Source organism: Papaver somniferum, chromosome 3 (genome assembly GCF_003573695.1).
Source record: "Papaver somniferum cultivar HN1 chromosome 3, ASM357369v1, whole genome shotgun sequence".
NCBI lineage: Eukaryota > Viridiplantae > Streptophyta > Magnoliopsida > Ranunculales > Papaveraceae > Papaver > Papaver somniferum.
Genome location: NC_039360.1, coordinates 221,161,866 through 221,186,056, shown reverse-complemented (window position 1 = coordinate 221,186,056; position 24,191 = coordinate 221,161,866). Strand labels below are relative to the sequence as shown.

At 38.2% G+C, this 24,191-nt stretch overlaps 1 protein-coding gene and 1 long non-coding RNA gene across 4 annotated transcripts; both read left to right on the top strand.

Moving 5' to 3' along the window:
- Nucleotides 1-10,151: 10,151 nt before the first annotated feature.
- Nucleotides 10,152-12,456, top strand: LOC113358735. 3 transcript variants are annotated; one of them, XR_003364716.1, is made up of 4 exons: nt 10,152-10,350; nt 10,443-10,494; nt 11,732-11,920; nt 12,089-12,456. It is a non-coding gene; the product is annotated as an uncharacterized LOC113358735 (long non-coding RNA). The 3 variants fall into 3 exon arrangements; XR_003364717.1 differs by having other exon boundaries at nt 10,162-10,350; nt 11,732-11,880; XR_003364718.1 differs by having other exon boundaries at nt 10,171-10,350; nt 11,732-11,834.
- A 6,141-nt stretch (nt 12,457-18,597) lies between these two features.
- Nucleotides 18,598-20,450, top strand: LOC113362145 (methyltetrahydroprotoberberine 14-monooxygenase-like). Its single transcript, XM_026605118.1, has 3 exons — nt 18,598-19,276; nt 19,354-19,688; nt 19,763-20,450. The coding sequence occupies exons 1-3, from the start codon at nt 18,817-18,819 to the stop codon at nt 20,117-20,119; spliced, it is 1,152 nt and encodes a 383-aa protein (XP_026460903.1). The 5' UTR covers nt 18,598-18,816; the 3' UTR covers nt 20,120-20,450.
- Nucleotides 20,451-24,191: the final 3,741 nt, after the last annotated feature.

Sequence of the window (24,191 nt, the reverse complement as noted above, 5' to 3'; positions counted from 1 at the left end):
GTACACTAGTAGTTGAAGTAAAGATATCGTTGTGATGTATTTGAGTTGAGGTGAGGAAGGCGACAGAAGCAATAACTAAAAGCAAACACTAACTAGTTTTTTTTAGATGATCAAACCTCATTATACCCTGATAGAAGTAATGTAGAAATGGTAAAGTAGTTTTTTTTTGAAGCATGCAAATATTATAAAAGAAATTAAAAGAATCTCTTAATAAAATATGGTTAAGAAAAGCAGGGTTCGCCCGGTCCCATATTGAGGTTCAATAGTTTCCAGCTTGGATACCGTTCGCCTCATAGTTCACTAAACCATCCGCTACTTGTTTTACTTCTCTGTAAGTGTGTTGAATAACACAACATCGTATTTGACGCATCCGGTGTTTGATTTCTGCAACCATTTCTGATATATACCAAGGGGCATATGTTGGAGTTCTAATGAAGTGTATGAGACTTTCAGAATCTGCCTCAAATAAAACTTTAGTCCATCCTATTTCCGTGGCAGTTCTGGTTGCTACAGTTGCCCATGTTTCTGATGTGAGCATCGAGGGTAAGTCCTAGCGGTTGAGCAAGAGCCATTATTATTTGCGCATTCGAGTCCCTGCAAATGAAACATGCTCCCTCCATACCTTTGTGGCCTCTAGCCGCTCCATAAGTGTTGACTTTGATCCAATCTGGTTCTGGGTTGCACCAACCTACTTGAATTGTTATGATTGTTCTGGTTATGTTTTTAGCAGTTCTAGCTGGCGGTTCTCCCGGGATAATTGGAGGGGATATCGTTAGAGCCCATTTAAATTCATATTGTTGCGCTAAAGCTCTTTCCATAATATCTGCGATAGTGGATGGTGCTTGATTGAACACAAGTTCATTTTGTGTTGTCCAAAGTGACCAGAATAGAAAAAAACATGCTGTGATAGAAGATTATTTCCTTGATTTTGGAGCATTTGTGATATTGTTGTTTGGGATGTTACGGTAAAAATTTGGTTGTTTTCTTGGCGATGGTTTGATGATATTCGGTTTGAAAGGCTGGTCCAAGTGGATGTTGCTACCGGGCAGTGAATAAGCATGTGTTCGGACGTTTCTGGTGCGGAGTTGCATCTTGGGCAAAGGTTGGTATTGAAAATATTGATGTGATGTAGCTTAGATAAGGTTGGTAAACCTTCATTGATAGCTTTTTTAACGACACCAAAAAAAATTCTACTTGGCCTTAAACCCAAGCCATACCCATTTGGATGTGAAGCTAGAATTTGCGTAATGTGCGCCTGTGATCCTAGTGATCGGATACGTATAGCCGTATGGAGAGTGACCAAAATCCAATAGGGTGTTATTAACCAAGTAGTTATCCCTTAGTAGTAATAGAAAGCATGATTAGTAGACACAATAGAGAAGTTGATAGACACATTTTTGTGTCTGAATTGTCCTCAGTGTCTCTATTGCTAGTGCTTGTTTTTGTACTTATTTTGGTGTTTTTATGTTTGTGTAGGTGTTTTTGGAGAAATACACTTGTGCGAAAAAAGTTGCTCAAAAAGTGCTATTTGGACCCCTGGAGGACATTTTCTATACGGACCCCAGATTTGGCTAAGGGATACCCAAGGTTATGCGTAGCCCAAATTCATCCTCAGCACCCAAATTTGTCCTCAGCACCCATCTGCTATTCGCACCCCAAAAAAGGATAGGGGCACTTCATCTTCAACATTTCAAAAAAAATATTTTGGCGGGAAAATATTTCCATTCTCTGGCAGATTTTTCGATCGGATTTTGGAGGAGTTTTTGTGCGATTCAATCGTTGAAACTTCATGGGTAGTTGTGATATGTCCTAACAGAGCTGGTATGGGTGTTTGTTTCGATCAAATTTGGCTGAAAAATCTGTGAGAAGAAAACAGGACAGCACGTGCATGAGAGGAGCAGTTCACGGGATTGCATGAGTTTTTGGAGAATTTAAACGTGTTATGCTCATGTTTGATGACTCGAGCAACACTTTGGACCTTGAAAAAGATAAATAAGGAGATTTTGAAGATGTAGAAACGCGTGAGAAGCAAAATCAGGGAAGAAAATATTCCCAGAATATTTTCTTTACTGCCCGAGTTCAATGAAGAATATTGAGAATTATGGCGTGATTAAATGAGGCTGGGGAGTATAAATAGATTGCTGGGATCATAGAGAAGGGGGACGGAGAGTTTGGTGTCGAGAGGAGAGCTCAGGAGGCCAGAATCAAGAGTTTTCAGAACTCTGTTTCTGCTGCTGCACCAAGAACACGAAGAACAAAAGACCACCAGAGGCAGTCGTTTATGAACAGTGACAACGACAGCCACCCGAGGGTCGCAGAGTTACAACAACAACAGTTCTTTTCTATCGTTCTTTGTAACAGTGTTTTGCAACAATTATAAACGTTGCAAACACCCAATTTTCATCATTTTCTCCATTTCATCTTTTGTACACCTACTTTGAGCAATGAAATCAACTTTTGAGCGTGTTTCCAACATCATGATGAGCTAAACCCAATCCTCGGGGCTATGGAGGAAGCCGTTGTTTCGGTAAAAGTGATATATTTTTATTAATTAATTACAACAACTCTATTATGATTTTTGCATTGAACAAAAAATTGTTTATATGATTTTGATTAGTTAGGTGTATTTTGTCTTGATAGAATATGCTTGCTTTAGGGTTTTGATATTCAATGCTTGGATTAACATCTATTCTTTTGGAAATCTACATGTCTAGGCAATACTATTAGAATCAATTTGAATGTTGAGTTGCATAATTATTGTTTTATTAAATCACTAATATCAACCAATGGTGGAATCCTAGTCCCATTCTCTCCATAATTTTCACAACATCTTTTTAAATTAGTTCGCTATTTTTATTTATTAAAAAAAATCTAAAAATTCACTTTCACAAGTCTTGAACGAATCATATTATTACAACAACTTTGAAAATACATTAGAAGTATAGAAATTTTCTAGCATGAATGCTACGTGACAAACATGAGCCAGCTAGGGAAGTCTTGGTAATTTACAAAACCAACTATTATTTCTTCAAAAGAAAAATCCCATTTTCTTTTCATTGTTCTTCCCGTTTTCTTCTTTTCATTCTTTATCTCTTCCTTTCTCATTCCCTTTTTCTTTCTCTTTAACTTCTGGTGAATCAGCGATTGAAGGAAAGAAATCACTAAACGTTAGTTGATTTAGATCCTTAAATTTAAGTAGCGTGGAGGTAAGGAATTATTTCCTCAACTTCGAATTGTAATCTTATTACCAAACGGGTTCCACAATATGCTGATTAAATTTCTGTTTAATGATGTGAAGTTTCAAGGACAAGTCTGCAAATGGTTCTTTTGCTGTGGAATGAGCGATTACGGTAGGGGTTTTTCTTTCCCTTAAATTTCTTGTTTTACTTGAACGAATCATATTATTACAACAACTTTGAAAATACAACAAATTTTTGGTGCCGCCAACGCGGACTTGTCTTTAGGTTAGAGTTTTTAGATTTTATTTTTAGGTTTTTATTTTTATTTTTTCTTCTTTACGTTTTTGGGTTTTTGTCTTTTTCTTACAGAATTCGGAATTTGGAGCTAAAGAAAATTTTGCCAAAGATTTTGGTGAATACTTAAAGACTTCAAGTGAAAGGAAAAGCGAAAGGAGCGAAAGAAGAAGATTTTTTTTATATATAAGAAAAAGAGAGACATTTTTATTTTTGTAGATTTTTTTTTTTAGACTATTTTTTTTTTTTTTTGCACTTTATATTTTTGGACTTTGGACTTTAAATTTTGGGACATTATTTTTAAACCGTACGGAAGGGTAGTTTAAATATAAACTGTTTGCAGAGAAGGACGGTGATTACGATATCACCTCGGCCCTTCGGGTTCGTACATGACATAAGAGTCGTGGACCGAGTCGAGTACAAAGGTTCATCCCCCGTCTGGTAGGGGAGGTAAGTTTGTCGAAACACTCGCGAATCCCTTGTCAGCCTGTTACTGTCTTCCTTCGTATGCATATATGTTGAGGACTTGAAAACGGCTGCTTTAATTTCCTAGTAAGGGGCAAGGACTGGCCATACAAGATAAGGGTTCGAAGTTCATCACCGTTCTCTTCTTGCCCATCTTAGTAAAACGACACCAAACGCGAACCAAAGCCTAAAATTTTGACTAGAACGAGACCGATAGGGTAACGATCTTAACAGGAAAGTCATTCGAAAAATGTTGGTTACTCTTTTAAGCACACTTCGAAGTTCTTGACGGTTTCTGTAAGTTGAATGCGTGACTGCGCCGCCTTGTAATACCGGTGAGGCCTTGGGTATCAAAGCTCCACCGAGCTTCCCTCGCCTCTATTCAACTTACTTTAACTCGGATTGATTCCAGAAGGGTTTGCTTAAATTGTAACGAATTCCCGTTCGAAGAATTAAAAGTTGGTCTAGAAACAATCTAAGTGGAGCCATCATGCTTTTTGTTTGCTAGAAATCAGTAGGTTTGCTGTGGTGGACTCAGCCTTGTTTGTGTTTGCATAGAACATCCCTTCCTTTTTAGGACTTTTCTTTTTGATTTTGTTTTTCTAGTGTATGCCCGAAATTTTTAAACGGGCTTGGAAAAGAAAAACTCTAGGTCGTTTGATTAGTGAGAAACCTAGTAGTTCTTCTTGTGAAGGCGGGGAGCTCGAAGACTCTTCTTTTGAGAGCCCCGTTTTTGGAAACTTCAGTTTTGAGAATCTGTCTCTTTGTGAGGAAAGTACCCCTAGTACTCCTAGTCCTTTGGTAGTGCCAGAAATGACAACTTTGAAAGCTTTGCTAAACCCAACTAGGACCTCTCGTCCGTCTTGTATCAAGTTAGCTGAAACCGAGGCAAATTATGAACTGAAACCTGGGACTTTACAAATGCTCCCAATGTTTTTAGGGAAGGAGAATGAGAACCCCTATTTTCATGTTAGGGAATTTGAGGAAGTTTGTAGTACTCTGAAAATTAAAAACCTAAGTGATGATGCGTTGAAACTTAGGTTATTCCCCTTTTCCTTAAAAGATAAATCCAAATCTTGGCTGTATAATTTGGACTCTGAGTCAATTGAAACCTATGACCAACTTACTTCTGCCTTTATACATTAGTTTTTCCCAAGGCATAAAACATCGTTTATTAGGACACAAATATGTACTTTTGCCCAACAAGAGGGAGAATCTTTATATAGGTACTTAGAAAGGTTCAATGACTTGATATCTCAATGTCCTCATCATGGTTTGGAGAAGGTTAGGTTAGTTCAGATCCTCTACGAGGGTTTATATTATTCAACAACAACCATGGTTGAGTCCTTATGCACATGTGGGTTTGAAAATAAAACTGTTGATGAAGCGATGACATTTTTGAATGAAATCGCCGATAAGACCCAATAATGGGAAAATAGTAGGGAACCCCAGAAAACAATTCTTCTAAGTAGAGGAAATGTTAATAGGGTAGAAGGATCTTATGAGTCAGATGCCAAAATAGCAGCTATAGCCAAAAGGTTAGAAGCCTTAGAATTAGGTCATTCTAGTGGTAGTAGTGGAAGAAATGAGCCTTTTGGGGAAGGCCATGTTGTTGAAGAGCAAGCCAATGATCTTTATAACAACACTAGGTTTGATAACCAACAGAAGTGTGACCCATATTCAGAAACCTATAACCCTGGATGGAGAAACCATCCAAACCTTTCTTGGTCCAAGGGCCAAAATCAAGGTCAGTTTAGTAATGCTCAGGTTCCCCCAGGTTTTGGCTATACTAAGAATCCTTCAGCTCCGGTACAGTTTCAGAACCCTTCGGATAAGAAGATTATGAGTTTAGAAGAGTCTCTTTCTTTGTTAACTCGTAACACTGTGCAGTTTCAGCAATCTGTTGCTCAAGGTTTAGAAGAAAATAAGAGAATAGGTCAGGCTAACTCTCAGGCTATTTCCGAGTTGAAAACACAGGTTAGTCAGATAAATGAGACATTGAGAGAAAAAGGAAAGGTTCCTAGTCAACCACAACCCAACCCTAGGGAAGTCCATCAAATATCTTTAGCTGGTGAGTAATCATCAAACCATGTGAACTCGATAACAACGCTTAGGAGTGGTAAAACGGTAGACACTAAGGTAGTCATGCCTAGTGGACATACTGTAGTTCCACCTTCTACTTCCCAAGAGGAGCCCATAGACGAGGAAACTGAAACAGTCTCTAAGGATTCCCAAGAAATTCCTGATAGCTCTACCTTTGTGCCTAGAGCCCCATATCCACATTTGTTAGCCCCAACAAAGAAGGAGTCGACTTTCAACAAGATAATGGAAACATTTAAGCAGGTGAACATCAACATTCCGCTATTAGAAGCAATTAGGCAGATGCCTGCTTATGCCAAGTTCCTTAAAGATCTTTGTACAAGAAAGCGTAAGCTTAATGTCCATAGGAAAGATTTTTTAGCTGGTCAGGTAAGTTCCATTCTTCTGAACCAAACACCCCCTAAGTATAAGGATCCCAGATGCCCCACCATATGTTGTGCGATTGGTAATCACATGGTCGATAAGGCTTTACTTGACTTAGGAGCTAGTGTTAACTTACTCCCGTATCATGTATACACCCAGCTAGGTCTTGGTAAGTTGAAACCGACTAATATGGCACTACAATTAGCTGATAGGTCTGTCAAAGTCCCTCGTGGTGTCATATAGGATGTTCTGATTGAGGTTGATAAGTTTATTTATCCTGTGGATTTCGTTGTTCTAGACACCCAGCCTGTTCAGGACCCAAGTCGTCAAATCCCAGTGATTTTAGGTCGCCCATTTTTAGCCACAGCTAACGCTGTCATCAACTGTAGGACTGGGCTTATGAACATATCCTTTGGTAATATGACCACTGAACTAAATGTCTTTAATGTTACTATACAACCTTCTGAGAATGATGATTTAGAAGAAGTGAATATGATTAACACTTTAGTTCAGGATTTGGTTCAGGATAATTGGCTTGACACTTTACTGGTAGATTCTTTAGATGATTTTGAGGAAACCATTCTCTTAGATCAGATATGTGATCAATCTTTAGAAGAAGCTCTTGAGTATTTTAAAGATTCTATGGACCCAGAAATTCAGGCAATAATTTTAGGTTTTTCTGAGAATAATGATGACCCGATCCTCCTGATACTGTCCAGGAGGTAACCCATGTATTAGAGACCCGTTTTTTGGATGAATCTATTTATCGAGACACACATATGAAGTTCAATTACGCGTCGTAGATAAACCCAGTTGTCTTGACAGAAACCTTAGATGAGGACGTGCTCCTTCTTTTCATTTTTCTGAATCAGTGCAGTTGTCTCATACTGGTGTCAGCTCTATTTGGTCTTATAGACCAACAATTATTTCGACTATCGATATATGACTTTGGAAGGTGACAATCCTTTTTGAGGTATTTGATGTCTAGCTAAAGACTTTAAATTTAGCATTTCCTGGGAGGTACTCATGCTTATGGTAATATCCTTCCTTATTTCTTTTTCCATCCATCAAGTGGTAACATTTTCTTATTGTTCATTTCATCTTTAGAACATTGAGGACAATGTTAGATTTAAGTTTGGGGGTGGGTAAGAAGCTTTTTGTTATCTCTTAGCTGCAACAAATAAACTTTAGAACCTATAAATTTATGCTTATTAAGGTTGGCACTAACCAATCTAAGTGGATGGGAACATCTTGGTTGTAGGAGTTGAGGAACCAATCTGATTAGATGGAAACATCTAAAGAGTCTATTCATAAAAGCACAGAGCTCAGGTGTTAGAATTAAAAAAAAAACTTGGTAGTTTCGCCATATCTCGTTGAATCCTAATCCTTCAGTTTTTTATTTTTTAAGTGATTTGGTGGGGCACACGATTCAAGTTGTTACCTTTGCTAAGGTGGAATAGAGTGATTGAGATACCAACATTTAAAAAATAAAAAAGAAAAAAAAAAGAAAAAAAAAGATCAGACCATTAGACCAACCGAAATAAATTCAATAAAGTCGACCACTGGTGCCCTTGTATATGCTAGTTGTGTTGACCTAGAGTTAGGTTTATCGACCACTGGTCCCCTTGTATATGCCAGTTGTGTTGATATTAGTCATACCGGTATCTCAGTCCATTAGGATAGGTTCACCTTGGCAGAGGCCTTCAGACAGATATGGGAAACATCGTTCAATTTTAACCATATCTTTATCCATCTTCTTAATCTTTCCATGTGATTGGTTGACTCCGGTTATGATGTCTAGAAACTATCTAAGTAGAGCTCTGTCACTTATATATGAATTATAGTATGCTGAGTGCAAACTCGTGTACATCAATTGGAAATTCGCATCAGGGTACTTCCTCCTATAGTCAATGTTTGTATGTCAACGAATGAGATTCTTTAGTGCCTTCCAAGGTTCTGCATAGATAGCTAGGGTCTGGAGTAATGGTTTTGTGGGTACACCTCTGGTAAACCCTCCGGAGACAACACTCCGCCGCTAGGGCCACCTAGCGGTTTAACGGCTTGCTGCACGTGCTAAGTGTAGTCATTTTTATTTTCTATATTAGATTTGCTCGAGGACTAGCAAATAATAAGTTTGGGGGTATTTGATAGACACATTTTTGTGTCTGAATTGTCCTCAGTGTCTCTATTGCTAGTGTTTGATTTTGTACTTATTATGGTGTTTTTATGTTTGTGTAGGTGTTTTTGGAGAAATACACTTGTGCGGAAAAAGTTGCTCAAAAAGTGCTATTTGGACCCCTGGAGGACATTTGCTATACGGACCCCCAGATTTGGCTAAGGGACACCCAAGGTTATGCGTAGCCCAAATTCATCCTCAGCACCCATCTGCTATTCGCACCCCAAAAAAGGATAGGGGCACTTCATCTTCAACATTTCAAAAACAAATTTTGGCGGGAAAATATTTCTATTCTCTGGCAGATTTTTCGATCGGATTTTGGAGGAGTTTTTGTGCGATTCAATCGCTGAAACTTCATGGGTAGTTGTGATATGCCGTAACAGAGCTGGTATGGGTGTTTGTTTCGATCAAATTTGGCTGAAAAATCCGTGAGAAGAAAACAGGACAACACGTGCATGAGAGGAGCAGTTCACGGGATTGCATGAGTTTTTGGAGAATTTAAACGTGTTCTGCTCATGTTTGATGACTCGAGCAACACTTTGGACCTTGACAAAGATAAATAAGGAGATTTTGCAGATGTAGAAACACGTGAGAAGCTAAATCAGGGAAGAAAATATTCCCAGAATATTTTCTTTACTGCCCGAGTTCAATGAAGAATATTGAGAATTATGGCGTGATTAAATGAGGCTGGGGAGTATAAATAGATTGCTGGGATCATAGAGAAGGAGGACGGAGAGTTTGAGGTCGATAGGAGAGCTCAGGAGGCCAGAACCAAGAGTTTTCAGAACTCTGATTCTGCTGCTGCACCAAGAACACGAAGAACAAAAAACCACCAGAGGCAGTCGTTTATGAACAGTGACAACGACAGCCACCAGAGGGTCGCAGAGTTACAACAACAGCAGTTCTTTTCTATCGTTCTTTGTAACAGTGTTTTGCAACAATTATAAACGTTGCAAACACCCAATTTTCATCATTTTCTCCATTTCATCATTTGTACACCTACTTTGAGCAATGAAATCAACTTTTGAGCGTGTTTCCAACATCATGATGAGCTAAACCCAATCCTCGGGGCTATGGAGGAAGCCGTTGTTTCGGTAAAAGTGATATATTTTTATTAATTAATTACAACAACTCTATTATGATTTTTGCATTGAACTAAAAATTGTTTATATGATTTTGATTAGTTAGGTGTATTTTGTCTTGATAGAATATGCTTGCTTTAGGGTTTTGATATTCAATGCTTGGATTAACATCTATTCTTTTGGAAATCTACATGTCTAGGCAATACTATTAGAATCAATTTGAATGTTGAGTTGCATAATTATTGTTTTATTAAATCACTAATATCAACCAATGGTGGAATCCTAGTCCCATTCTCTCCATAATTTTCACAACATCTTTTTAAATTCGTTCGCTATTTTTATTTATTAAAAAAAATCTAAAAATTCACTTTCACAAGTCTTGAACGAATCATATTATTACAACAACTTTGAAAATACATTAGAAGTATAGAAATTTTCTAGCATGAATGCTACGTGACAAACATGAGCCAGCTAGGGAAGTCTTCGTAATTTACAAAACCAACTATTATTTCTTCAAAAGAAAAATCCCATTTTCTTTTCATTGTTCTTCCCGTTTTCTTCTTTTCATTCTTTATCTCTTCCTTTCTCATTCCCTTTTTCTTTCTCTTTAACTTCTGGTGAATCAGCGATTGAAGGAAAGAAATCACTAAACGTTAGTTGATTTAGATCCTTAAATTTAAGTAGCGTGGAGGTAAGGAATTATTTCCTCAACTTCGAATTGTAATCTTATTACCAAACGGGTTCCACAATATGCTGATTAAATTTCTGTTTAATGATGTGAAGTTTCAAGGACAAGTCTGCAAATGGTTCTTTTGCTGTGGAATGAGCGATTACGGTAGGGGTTTTTCTTTCCCTTAAATTTCTTGTTTTACTTGTGCAAATCAAACTGATTTTGGTTAGCTCGTCATTTTCTGTCTTGCATGGTTTATGAAATTTATTAAATGGGTGTTTAGTAAATATGCCGAGGGAGTGGGATTGGGTGTTTTCTAACAAATTTTTGTTAAATTTCAGGCTACAGATTTTGTAGTTTGTGAATTCATTTTTCCTATAAAATGACTGAAATTTATTTTCTTTGAAATCCCACCCTTTTTTCCATGACAACCCTTGCTTATTGAACTGTGTACGGTTTGAATGGTTTAGATGATGTTTCCCTTTGAGAAATAAGAAGATTTGTATCCATGCAAGTACTAGTTTTTCCGTCATAAGCCCTCTTTCTGTTTGTTAAAATGATTCAATGAATTTCGAATTTAAACTCCATCGATGGCCAATAATTTGAGACTCATTTACTGGATTTGTTTTGTATTTTTTCTTTAACCTCCTTCCCACCCTGAAACTTTAAGATTCCAAGCCATGGATTTGTCTTGTATCACTAGCTTGATATTTTAAAATCCATTTTGTTCTATTCAACTTAAAAGAAAGAACGGCCTTATAAAAAGACCCATTGCTTTACCGATTAGTTCATGCTCCTTAATTTTGGTTCCTTGCTTTAAACCTTGAATTTGAATTTTGGTTAGTTGAAACGTTTTGAAATCAAAAAGTCCACTTTCAGTTTTAGCCTCCTTCTTTGTTATCTATTTTGGACACTACACTAAATCTCATTTTTACAATTTCGTTTTTCTGATACAAATGAACTTTAACTGGTTGGGAATTCTGTATTAAATTTGCTGATCAACAAGTTTGTTTCACTTCTTTACGGAGTTCTCTTTGATTCACTTACAGCCACTTGAATATTTTTTTCCCATGACATTTTACGGAGTTCTCTTTGACTCTCCCTCTCTCGGCAATTAGGACACATGTTACTTTTTGGCCTACTGTTTTGATGGGAACTTTTCGTACTCTTGTGAGAATTATGATGATTGTTCACATACTAGTTTGGTAGACTTCAATACTGGTCATTCTCAGCAGTTTGAATTCTTTCTATTGATCATGAATTTTAATATCATACTTTGTGGTAAGTCTCGTTCTCTTGCTAAGTTCTTATGCAATTGCTTCCAATACTTGTATTTGTAAGTTTTGGTTATGGATTTCCGAGGTTTTCATAACGTGCTGTGTGGATGTTTCCTTCCCGACAGCTATATTTGGAAACTAGAGAACTCAATTTTAGGAACATCGGGCCTAAGTGGCACCCCACCAACTCGGTGGCTACCCGGAAGATCGTTGCGGCAACGATGGCTGGTAACCAGAACTACCCTGATGGTGGCACTGGCCATGAAAGAATAGAGTAACGTTATTTGAGTTTAAATGAATGACAGCTTACAAATGTTTGTGAACAAATGCTTTACATTTATTTATGGATTCCAGATTTATAGTTTTATGCTTTATTGATGCTTTAACCTTTGGCATTTTATTTGCATATTCCGTGACGTTCGATTTCCGCTATAACCCCTACTGGGCTGTGGGCTCACCCCGTTTTGTTTGTTTTCCCACAGATTTTGCAGCTAGCTTGATGTAGTAAGCTAAGAAGAGCTTATGGCGTGGAGCTATGGACACAATGTGGTATATGTTGTCGTCCTTGTATATATATATATCATGGGTTGTTTGGAGGATTTTTATCTGGGATGTTTGGTGTTAATCTGAAGTTAGTTTTTATTAAATTTTTCCCAACCATGGATGCTGAAAGTCTTGTACACTGAAATAATAGTTTCTTTTGCAAATGCCTGTGCATTTTTAGATGTACATTTTTACAGCTAACTTCATTTTGTTAATGGGAGTTGAGTATCAAATCCCCTTGTTTTTTCATAATTTCTATTAGATAAAAATCTTTCTGTTTTAATGTTAAGCATTTCTTTTGTTATTATTTTCTTTTTCAAGTAAACCTTAATTTATTATTGAGCCTTATTTTTTATGAAAATAGTATAGTACTAAGTCGTAGCTTTGTTTCATTCGGTTGTTACATTTCTGAAATGAACTTGCATATTGTTGTGGATTTCCTAGTGGCGGAACAGGGGTTTAGCATTGCTGGATGGGTTGAAATCCAACCCGTTGGGAGGAAAAATTCACCTGTCCGTCACAGCTTTCCACGAGAAAAGCTTAATTTTTGGTGGACATGGTAAGGTCCATAAAAATTTGGTTGTTGGGAGGAGGATAGGGTGTGATAGGTTATCTTGTTGGATTAGATAGTTATACCCGGATGCTGTGGTGTATTTTCCTGATTTAGTGTGTGGCCAGATTATTTTATCTGGGGTGTTGAAATTAGGAAGGTGGATGTTTATAATGTGTTGGATGGAATTAGGATGGAGGTTGTTTAGCTGATTATGGCTCCAGTTATGAGAAAAGGGGTCAATTAACTCGTCTACAGATTGTATAGGGGAGCATTGGGTGGGATCGAGATTTTGAAAGTGTGGTATCCAATTAGCTTGGATAGGGGTATCTAAACCATTTCCTATTCGGTAAAATAAATGTTGTTTTACTGACGGTACGAGAGATGCCATTTGTTTCCATTGCGGGATGGCATTAGAAGGAATTGTGATCTCATCTTGGAAAATCGGTTGTTGCTTGAGGTACTTCTCGTTGAAAGTCCGGTGCTGATGGAATGTGGCTGGGCATGAATGTTCCATATCTGTTTCATGATTAGAGCTTGTTAGAGAACTGCTCGGTTGAACTCGCATGCGTTGCTATTTCAAGCATGTTTGTCAAGTTTAGTTGTCAAAACTATATGTCTTGATTTCTAGACTACTTATAGCTAAGTCTCGGTTTAGGACAAATTAGTGTAGTTGAGTTCCAGACTCCATGGCGATCATCTTACGAAGACGAAGAACTACTCGAGGAACCAGTGGAACTTCATCCGACTAAAAGGTATGTGGAGACTTGAACTTATGTATCACTTAAAAGTCTATCTCTCTATCTCCTACTCTTGAGACAAAGTCGTATAAGTATGATAGTTTTCATACATACACATTTGCTATTTCGAGCCGAGTTTACTCGCCTATCATTTTCTCGAAATACGTGTTGGTAAGCTTTCGCTTTAACCACTTTTCATCTTTATCCGTGACGAAAGTCATGATGACGTTTCAATCTTAAAAATAACTTTGATGACGATAGTCGTGAATAACGATTGTTATAACATTATAGAAGAATGTTTTAGTGATTGGAATGTAGAGTTGAGATTATGTAACCAACTATGGATATAAGCATATATAGTGTGTTCACACATTAGTGTATAAATCCATGTGTCGGAAACCAATTGTGTGCACCTGTGCATGCGACATTGGTAAAGGAGACGAGTTGGGTACGCGTACTAGCGGAAGTTTTCTAACCGAAAATTTCTGCTAGAGTTTGTAGTTTACAAATTGGAAAACCAGTCACCTTAGGTAAGCGTACCCGTACGCGTACTCACGGAAGTTTTCGAACCGAAAATTTTTGCTGAGTTTCCAAACTCAAATCCGGTAGCTAGGTACACGTACCCGTACGCGTACCCAAGCTGGTTATTTCTCAAATCGGAAGTTCATAAACTTAAAACAATAAATCAATAAGGAATGCAATCTTTGCAAACCGTGGCTATATTGTTCATGAATTGATTCAAGTGAATCAAACTGATTTTGTTTCAATTGTGTCTATGAATAAAGACCTAAGCAATTAAACAACTCTATCAACTAGTTCTTATGATTCATTTGAACTAGTTATGAGTAAGATGAATATGGTTGATATGAAAGTACTCATATGGCTAACCTCGGTTAACTATTTGTGAAACAACCACGTGTACACGTTTAGGTACGGTTACTCAAACCTAAATGAAACACATTTCATTTGTGTATGACAAGCTAACTTTCGATCTAACGGTTCAAAGATATTAGCTTGGAGAAATCAGGTTTTCCATCTAACGGTAAATATTGAATGCTTTGTTACCAAGTAACTTAGATTGCAAACCCTGATTTGAAAACTATATAAAGGAGACATCTAGCAACTAGAAAAACTAATCCTCACACCTCCTGTGTGATACTGGTTAGTTTGCTAGAGTCGATTCTCCTTTAACCTTAGGTTTCTTCCCGAGACCCTGTAGGTTAACGACTGAAAGACTTCATTGGGATTGTGAAGCCAGGCGAAACTACTTCTCTTGTAGTTGAGCGATCTGATCTTTCCATTTTCTATCGTACTAGTTCAGTTGAATAATTGGCTTGAGATTATATCTCCGATAGGGCAAGATAAAAAAAAATCACTAACATCTTCTTCTCATCGTTTGTGATTTCGCAACATCTTGTTTCGCTACCATACGATTAAGATTATTGTGAGGTGATTGATAATACTAGGCTGTTCTTCGGGAATATAAGTCCGGATTATCAATGAGTTCATGTTCACCTTGATTTATCAAAAGACGGAACAAAAACTCTTAGGTTTATATGTGGGAGACATATTTACTTATCATAAACTTTTCTGTGTGATACAAATTTGTTTATTAAAGCCTTCGACTTTGGGTCGTAGCAACTCTTGGTTGTGGGTGAGATCAGCTAAGGGAATCAAGTGCGTAGTATCCTGGTGGGATCAGAGATGTAAGGAGCGCAACTGTACCTTGAATCAATGTGAGATTGATTAGGGTTCAATTACAGTCCAGACCGAAGTTAGTTTGTAGTAGGCTAGTGTCTGTAGCGGCTTAATATAGTGTGGTGTTCAATCTGGACTAGGTCCCGGGGTTTTTCTGCATTTGCGGTTTCCTCGTTAACAAAATTTCTGGTGTCTGTGTTATTTCTATTCCGCATTATATTTTGTTATATAATTGAAATATCACAGGTTGTGCGTTAAGATCAATCAATTAGAGTATCCAACCTTTGGTTGTTGATTTAAATTGATTGATACTTGGATATTGGTCTTTGGTACCATCCAAGTTATTATCCTTGTATTTGATAAAGACTCGCATATTTCTATTTGCTTGAGTAAAGATCAAATCAAGTAAAAGAGATATTAATTTCTCGATATACTTTTATCTAGATTAAGTCTATCTACCTAGTTGATTCTCTAGAAAGTATATTGGAGTTAGTCCATACAGATTTCTAATCGAAATATTGGGTGTGGTTGTTAGACCCACGCTTTTTCAGAGCTTCGTTGTGGTGGCTACTCTTTTTGATTCCGAGTCCCCTCTCTTCTATCGGCTTGTGTAGTTTATTCCATCCTATTGGGTGCAACTTTCTCACAAAGGAATCATGTCCCCAAAAAAACATTTCTAGTGATCCGATCAATTTGTTTGTGTACCTGGGTGGGAAAAAGCTGTGTTTGCATAAGGTGATTGGATGTTGGAGTTAGAGAGGTTTTAATAAGAACTAGCCTCCCAGCCTGGTTAAGGCATTTTGTCATCCATCCCTGAGCTTTACGAGCTAGTCGTTGAAGTAGAGGTTCGAAGATGTGTCGAGAGTTTCTTCCATGTTTGAATTGTACTCCTAAATATATAGATGGAATTGATGTAGTTGGCATGTCGAAATATTGTTTCAGAGAGTCTATGTTATTCTGTTGTAGCCTCGGGTGGTGGATGATTGTTGATTTTGTTGTGTTGATTATTTGCCTTGGTGAAGTGTTGTAAGATTGAAGTATCTTCTTTAGGTGATTGCTACTTTCTTGGGTAGCTTTATACGTAATTAGTAGATCTCTTGCGTACATTAGATGTAAAATTAGTGGTGCCTTTTTTTATATCCGGAGACCTCCGATCATGTTTTTTGATTCAAGAATAGCAAGATTTGTTGGTAAAATTTCTGCACAAATAATAAAGATATGGGATCACCCTATCGGATATCCCTAGTAGGTGTGATAAATCCATGAGGTGTACCATTGATGTTGACCGAGTAAGTGACTGATTTTATACATAGCATTCTATACTCCACAAATATTGATGGAAATCCCAGTCGTGCAAAAGCTTTTTTGATGAATCCCCAATCAAGGCTGTCATAAGCTTTCTGAATATCTAGCTTTAGAGCTATCTTGGGGTCTTTGGTGACTGAAGATGTTTTGATATGGTGGAAAAGCTGTCTGGTAATTTCTATGTTATCATGAATTGATCTTTGGAGTACGAAGGCACTTTGGTAAGGGCTTATTAGGAATGAGAGAATGGGGCTTAATCGATTGACAAGGATTTTTGATATGATTTTGTAACTGACATTGCATAGGCTGATAGGTTTGAATTGGGATGGTTTTGTTGGATTGTCTACTTTTGGAATGAGTGTTATGTTTGTGTGATTCGTTAGAGGATGTATGTTTAAGGAATTGAAAAAACTGCGTACCATAGCTATAAGTTGTAGGTGTGTGGTGTCCCAGAAAACTTTAAAAAACTTACTGATGTATCCGTCTGGTCCCGGAGCGTTTTCCGAATTAATGGAGAATATAGCTTGTTTGATTTCTTTCACCGTAACTTCTGCAGAAAGACTGCCGCATTGTGCTGATGTCATTCTTGGAGTGATTTCCTCAAAGAGTGTTTCATATATCGTTGTATTTTGGGCAGTGTATTGGGTAGTGAAATGGTCCAGAATGATCTGGATGACTTGGTCTTTATCACTGACCCAGTTGTTTTGATGATCCTATAATTGCTTTATGTTATTACGGCTTCGGTGGATGGTTGCCTTTGTATGGAAGAAAGTCGTATTATTGTCTCCCGATTGGAGCCACTGAATTCTGGATCTTTGCTGCCAGTATGTTGCATGGCATTGGAGTAATGTGAGGTAGTGATTACGAAGCTCTTTGTCACGTTGTATCCAGAAATTTAGTTCCTCCCCGGTGTGAATAGCGCACTGATGTTGAGCCATTTGAATTTCTGTCGTTGAGTTTTTAATTAATGTTGGAAGGTGACCAAAAGTGTTCTTGTTCCATTCCATCAGAGTTTGTCCCGTTGTGATTAATCTGAGTTGAAGGTCTAGAACAGAGTCTGAGTCACTTTGTTGCGTCCATGTTGATTCGATAATCTGCTTGAGCTGTGGATGTATAAGCCACAAATGTTCAAACTTGTAATTTTTTTGTCCTTGCCAATCGATTGCTTTGGTGTGCAGCAGGATGTGAGCATGATCCAAAACAATTCTCGAGAGGTGAGTAACTCCTGCATGAGGATTTGCTGTTCGCCAATATTGGGTTGAACAACATGAATAAAGTAGTTATGATAACATCAAGAGCCACGTAATATATCGTTCTATATAAAATAACAACATGAATAAAAAGATAAAACTACTAATCTAGAAGCAGTAAATAAAGATAGAATGGATTCACACACATAACACCTCATTTATATAAAAATAAAGTAAAGAACCAAAGCAAACTTATACTTCTTAACAAAACCATCCTTGTCTTTCACAACCAAAATTCAACACCACTTCAAATCATCGTACCACCTTATTTTCCCTTATTTTGAAGCGGTGTGATGTCATGGTTTTGTACTCCACAAACCTGCCTCTCCACTAATCTGATTCATTTTCATGAATAACTCAACCTTATTATTTTTAAGTTTATTATATTTACGGCACATGACTCACATCCCATCAACATACATAGCTCTAAAATCCAAATGATGAATCCAGATGTTTTAGATATCAAGGTAAACGCCATGTATCTTTATCTTTTTAGATATCAAGGTAAACACCATGCATCTGACTTGTCACTTGTTAATACCTTCATTGTTTTTCCAACCAGAGTAAATTTCTTTTTGAGTCGGCTGTTTATATCATCAAGATTGCAGAAGTAGCGGATGATTAAGAGCTAGTACTTGGCCGCACGTTCCTTAACTAGTTGACGCTTGGAAGGGCAGTCGGTGCAAAAATGATACTGTATGACGGTAAAAATACGGGTCACGGGTTGCTCGTGTTGAGGATTTCTATCCAAAAATGCAAACAAAAAATAAAATAACAATAAAAAATCGTATTTGTACTACACGCTTTTATTTGGAGACACGGGCCGCCAGTGCAAAGGCAGCCCAATTCTCATTTTTCCACTTATATATTAGTGTTTAAAATATGCCAGTTTTCATCAATAACAAAGTTCGAAGCTTCATAGATTAATGGAGTTCATCAACATTTCAGAGCTGATTTATTCTTCTTTGAATCCTTATTATATTCTCGTTCTTATAATCATAATTATCATCACTAATGTCTTACTCAAAACCAGTACTAAGAAGACGAATTCATCATCATCAAAAGCCAAAAAAGCCCCATAAGCATCAGGTGCATGGCCAATCATAGGTCATCAACTTCTTTTGATGAGCAAAACTGAAAGTCCATACATAACTCTAGGAGCCATGGATGACAAATACGGACCGGCATTCACCATTCGTGCCAGCTGCCATGAAATCCTAGTCGTGAGCAGTTGGGAGATGATAAAAGAATGTTTCACTACCAACGACGCATTATTTTCCAACCGTCCAGCTCCGTTGGATGTTAAACACTTGTTTAACTACGAAGAATCCCTGGGGTTTGCACCTTACGGGCCGCTCTGGAAAGAACTGCGAAAGATATCCGCGCAACAACTCCTCTCTAATCAGCAAATAAGGTTGTGGAAACACTTGAAATATCAAGAAATCGATGCTTCGTTTGATCTCAATGAGTTATGCAACAAAAATGGTGGCACTGCTCAAGTTAGGATGGACTACTGGTTCGCGTTCATGACATACAACATCTCTGCTGCAGTCGTTGCCGGGTGCGAAAGCCAAGATCCGAAAAGTAAATCACTACTCCATTAATTAATGATTTTTTTTTATCGCTATCTTAACCAAACTCTAATTTTCATTCTATTGCAGGTGCTGTAGTTCGGGAACTATACAAGAAGGCGATGGAAAAGGCATTGAATCTCACAGCGGTATTTGCATTTTCAGATGTGGTTCCATGCCTCGAGTGGGTTGATCGACTGAGAGGTCTTGTAAGGGATATGCAGTCTTGTAGAGATGAATTGAACTCTATTGCTGAGGGTTTTATTGAAGAGCGTCGTCAAAAGAGACGCTTGAGGTCGTCGTCATCATCAGGACATAAGGAAGGTGATGGTGACCAAAATTTCATCGACGTTCTTTTGACATTCGCGGAAAAATCCCAACTTCCAGGAAAAAACCATGAACTAGTCATCCAATCCATGATCCTGGTATATACTTGTAATCGCCTTAGCTACGTAGTTGATTACTTCTGTTTATTAACTTGCAATTCCTATATGTACAGGACATGTTATCTGGTAGTAGTGACACAACATACGTGACCCTTACTTGGCTTCTTGGCCTGTTGTTGAACAATCCGCACGTAATGGAACGTGCAAGAGAAGAACTGGATAGGCACGTTGGAAAAAATAAACAAGTGGAAGAATCTGACATTCCTAATCTCGTGTACATTCAAGCAATCATCAAAGAATCAATGCGATTGTATCCAGCTGCAGCACTACTTCCGAGGATGACAATGGAGGCCTGTGAAGTTGGTGGGTTTCAAGTTCCAGCCGGTGGTCATTTGTATCTAAACATATGGAAGATCCAAAGAGATCCAACTGTGTGGGAGAACCCATCGGAATACCGGCCGGAGAGATGATTAGCAGAAGATAAAGCGGATGTGGATGTAAAAGGTCAGAACTATGAGTTGATACCGTTTGGAGTGGGTCGGAGGATGTGTCCAGGAGTAACTTCAGCGTTGCAAGTGATGCATTTGGTGGTGGCTCGTCTTATTCACGGGTTTGAAATGAGGGCAGCAACACCAGATGGGAAGGCGGATATGACAGAAACAGTAGGAATGGTTACTTTTAACAAGAACCCTCTTGAAGTAATAATGACCAAACGCTTTTAGTCATATGGCTCACTGCTCCACCATTCTCGTTTTTGCACCCACATTGATGGCCAAAATTCTCTTCGGCTAGGAGATGGTAGTTGCAAGTTTTACGGTTCTATTCCTATGTACTTTGTATTAACTGTTCAATAAAATGTTAAACTTGGGACGGTTGTTTCCTTGAAATGTTGGGATATATGCTGGGCGAAAGTCTGCTCCCACTTTTTCTCCCGGGATTTTCCTCGAATAGCATTTTCGAATGCAAATTGCTGTAACACTAATATGGCATCCCAAGCAAAAGACTATGAAAAAAGTATTCAGATGTTAACCTCCAAAGTACTTATTTTTTGTTGGGCCATTTACAAAATGGTCATACTTTTTCTAATTCAGTTAGAAAATGATCATATTTTTGGAAATGGGTTACAAATTGATCCTACTTGGTGCGACATAACAGTTTTTCAAGAAAACGGGGTTAGTTGTTCCCAAAATACCCTCACTCTTAACTCAAGCAAATGTTAACCACAGTTAACCATCACTGACGTGGTGGACATCTCGCCGACGTGGCGGCAATCCTGTAACCAGAACCTAGCAGACTGGCTCAGGCTGACTAGTCTAATTGCCAAGGCCTGAGCCATTTCCGTTCATCCTGCAGCTCACTAAAATATCACTTCCATCTCATAACAACATCAAGCTTAGCTGCATTAAGACTTCACTCAGCTACAACCATTACTATTGCAATTCATACCTTGTTCTTGTCCTCAACTGCAACACATCACCCATCTTTACATGCTAGCACCAGCTTCAGCTCAACACATGCAATGCTTTAAGCTGCAATAACCATCACCACTACGAATATCCTCCATCCGAGAAACCACAACATATAACCATTCCGTCAACTCCATAATACTGCACTACAACAGTTGCAACCACAATCTTCCATTATCTGCAGCACGAACTCATCAACACCATCAGTTCTTACCCACTCATCAACACCACCTTCTCTGTCAGATTAACAGTCTCTCACTGCATCCACTAGTAGACTCCATTAGCTCGCAACCATCATGAAACCCATCGGAACCAGTTGAACCAACACCTCTTACTCAAACCAACTTTCTCAATTCTCAACACTGCACCTGCACCTGAGTTAACAGTCATTTTAACGGACGTCCGACTTTAACTCTCAATTCTCTGTCAGGTTAGGGACGTATCCGTAAATGGACGTCCGACTTTAACTCTGACTCGGTGGGTCCCAGCGAGTTAACAGTCATTTTAACGGAACTATGACTGTTTTGTTAATGGATTGTAACACTAGGATGATATTGTAACACTAGGATGATTTTGCAAATCGGGTCCTAATAGTAGGACCATCTTATACATTTCCCTTTTTTGTTTTGCTTGAAACCAGCATTCATATAACATTAATTAATGAATTTTGATTGATGTCACATTAAAGCAAAGGAGCAACAACATATACGATACCTAAAAGACATGGCAAAACCAATAACGTAGCAAAGCCGTTTCCCAACTCACACTCCTGCTACATCTTTTCCTCCAAACTCCTTAATGGTGTCCCTCAATAGAGAAACGACAGCTTGAGCCGTTAGTGTTTACGAAAGACCACAATACTCTGTTTATTTGCATAGCCATTTTGCACAACGCACACTCCTCCTCCATCTTTTCGACCAATCTCCTATGCTTCGCCCTCTTTCTTTTGATGTAGTTGTCTTTTCCATCATCGTCCATTGCTTGATACTTAATGAAATGCCGAAATGCCTTTGTCTCCAGCGCAGGTATCTTTTCCTTCTTTGCCTTTGCAGCCTTTCCCTTCTTCGGCTTTGGAGTCGCCAACGGACGTATCTTTCCCTTAATCGCCTTTGCAGCCTTCTTTGGAGTCTCCACTCCGTTCTCTGCTAACATCTAAATAGCATCCGCTTCCTTATCACTGAAATGATCAACGTATGCATGAAGGCAACAATTGGTAACTTTCTTTGCCTTAATACCAGATACCCAGTCCTCGACATCTTTCGGGAAATAAGATCCTTGCTCGATGATTTCCCAAACAAAACATTCTATCTCGAGTAATCTTCTAACTGCGTTGCATCGTTCCCGTTGGAGGGGGTGGACATGCAACTCGTGCCTATGGTATTCAATGGCAAGTTTTCCACTAAGTTTTTCGGCCAACTCTAGTTCTTTAGCTAAATCAGCTAAATCATCCTTGGAACTATCTCTTACTTTCCTTTTTAGATAATTGAATCAGAGTGCTTGAGTAATGTTCCAATTTTCTAAAATAAGAGAATGCACTTTCTCCCTGGGATCCTCTTCCCCTTCCGATTCATGACTAAGGATATCCTCTTCCCCCAGGAATTAAGACTGTGTTTGTTTGCATCTGACTTGTAATATGAATCTGAGTCAACCCTTGATTCACTTTTTTTTTGAGTCAGCTGAGTCAGATCTGACTTAAGACAAATATATTGAGTCAGATCTGACTCAAATCAGGTGATTTCACTCAGATCCAGACTACTCAGTCCAGATGACTCAGATGAGCCCATCCGATTCCCGACTAAGGATTGCAAACGATGTCGGATCCATGATATCTTCTTTCCCTTCCGATTCCTGACTAGGAATTGAAAACGATGCCGAATTCATGATACTCACTTGCTTATGACAGTTTTTTTGGCAGACCTAAATCTCAAAAATATTATAGCAAACCTGAATTTGTGAGACTCAAAGGCCACCCTTGTTTCCCCATGGAGCACGGCCCAAGGAGAAAACCCACAGCCTAGTAATTCGGCGTATTATTCACGAATGTTACTGTATTCACGAATTACTCCATTATTATGCCATTATGGTATTAGTTGATAAAGTGCCAACAATGAGCAAGATCAGCTCATTTGTTGGAGTTAGCATAGACCAAATACATCGAAAGATAATGCAGCCTGAAATTTGGACAGTAGTTGGTGAACGTCAGCTCCTTGGGTTCAATTGATCTATGCAGCTGGAACTTCTATGTAACAAGTGACTTACAATAACGCATACCTAGTACACTTTCTCCACCAACTACTTCTTGGCTTATATGATCCTTAGTTTAATTATAGAGAAACATGATTATCATTATCGAAGAAAAAAAAGAAACATGATCGTCATCTGACCTTGATTTTTTCAATAATGACGATGATTTGAGGCGGCTTGAAGTTGCAAGATAGTTCAAGAAAATCAATCCACTTCTATAGCTCTATTTCTATCTTTTCTCGCATCTCACGTCTCATCTCATTTGTCACCGAAATCAAGTTGATTGAAATGTTTTAAAATAGAACAACATGCGGCTGCTTTCCTTCACCATCATATATGGTGACCTTTGTATTTTGGCCGATAATAAATGACAATTTTCTTGTGGTGAATTAGGTATAGGTTGCGTCACCTGCGTGTATCGCGGATAATCAGTGCGCATCATCCTCATGAGTTTGCTGATTGCCTACTCGCGTAGGGTGGTTTTCCTACGATAAGACACTGTTACTTGCGTGATGGCTCGACCAAGTCAACAATCTCAACCCAAGCCCCATCAGCCACACCGAGATAATTTGTCACTTTGCCACCGCTAGTACTGACCGCAATTTCAACACAAAGTTTTCTATTTATGGAACACTAGATGACACCACCAACGAGTGCAGGAATCATTGGACAAAGACTTGGAGAAAATCCTTGAAATTTTTTGTTATGTGATGTAAATTCTGAAATCGAGGATTTGAGTGGCAGAGAAATTTTGAGAGACCTTTTAAAAATTCTTGGATCCCCTGTTGTCAAAAATAAAATAATAAATACACTGAGTATGACAAAAAACGAA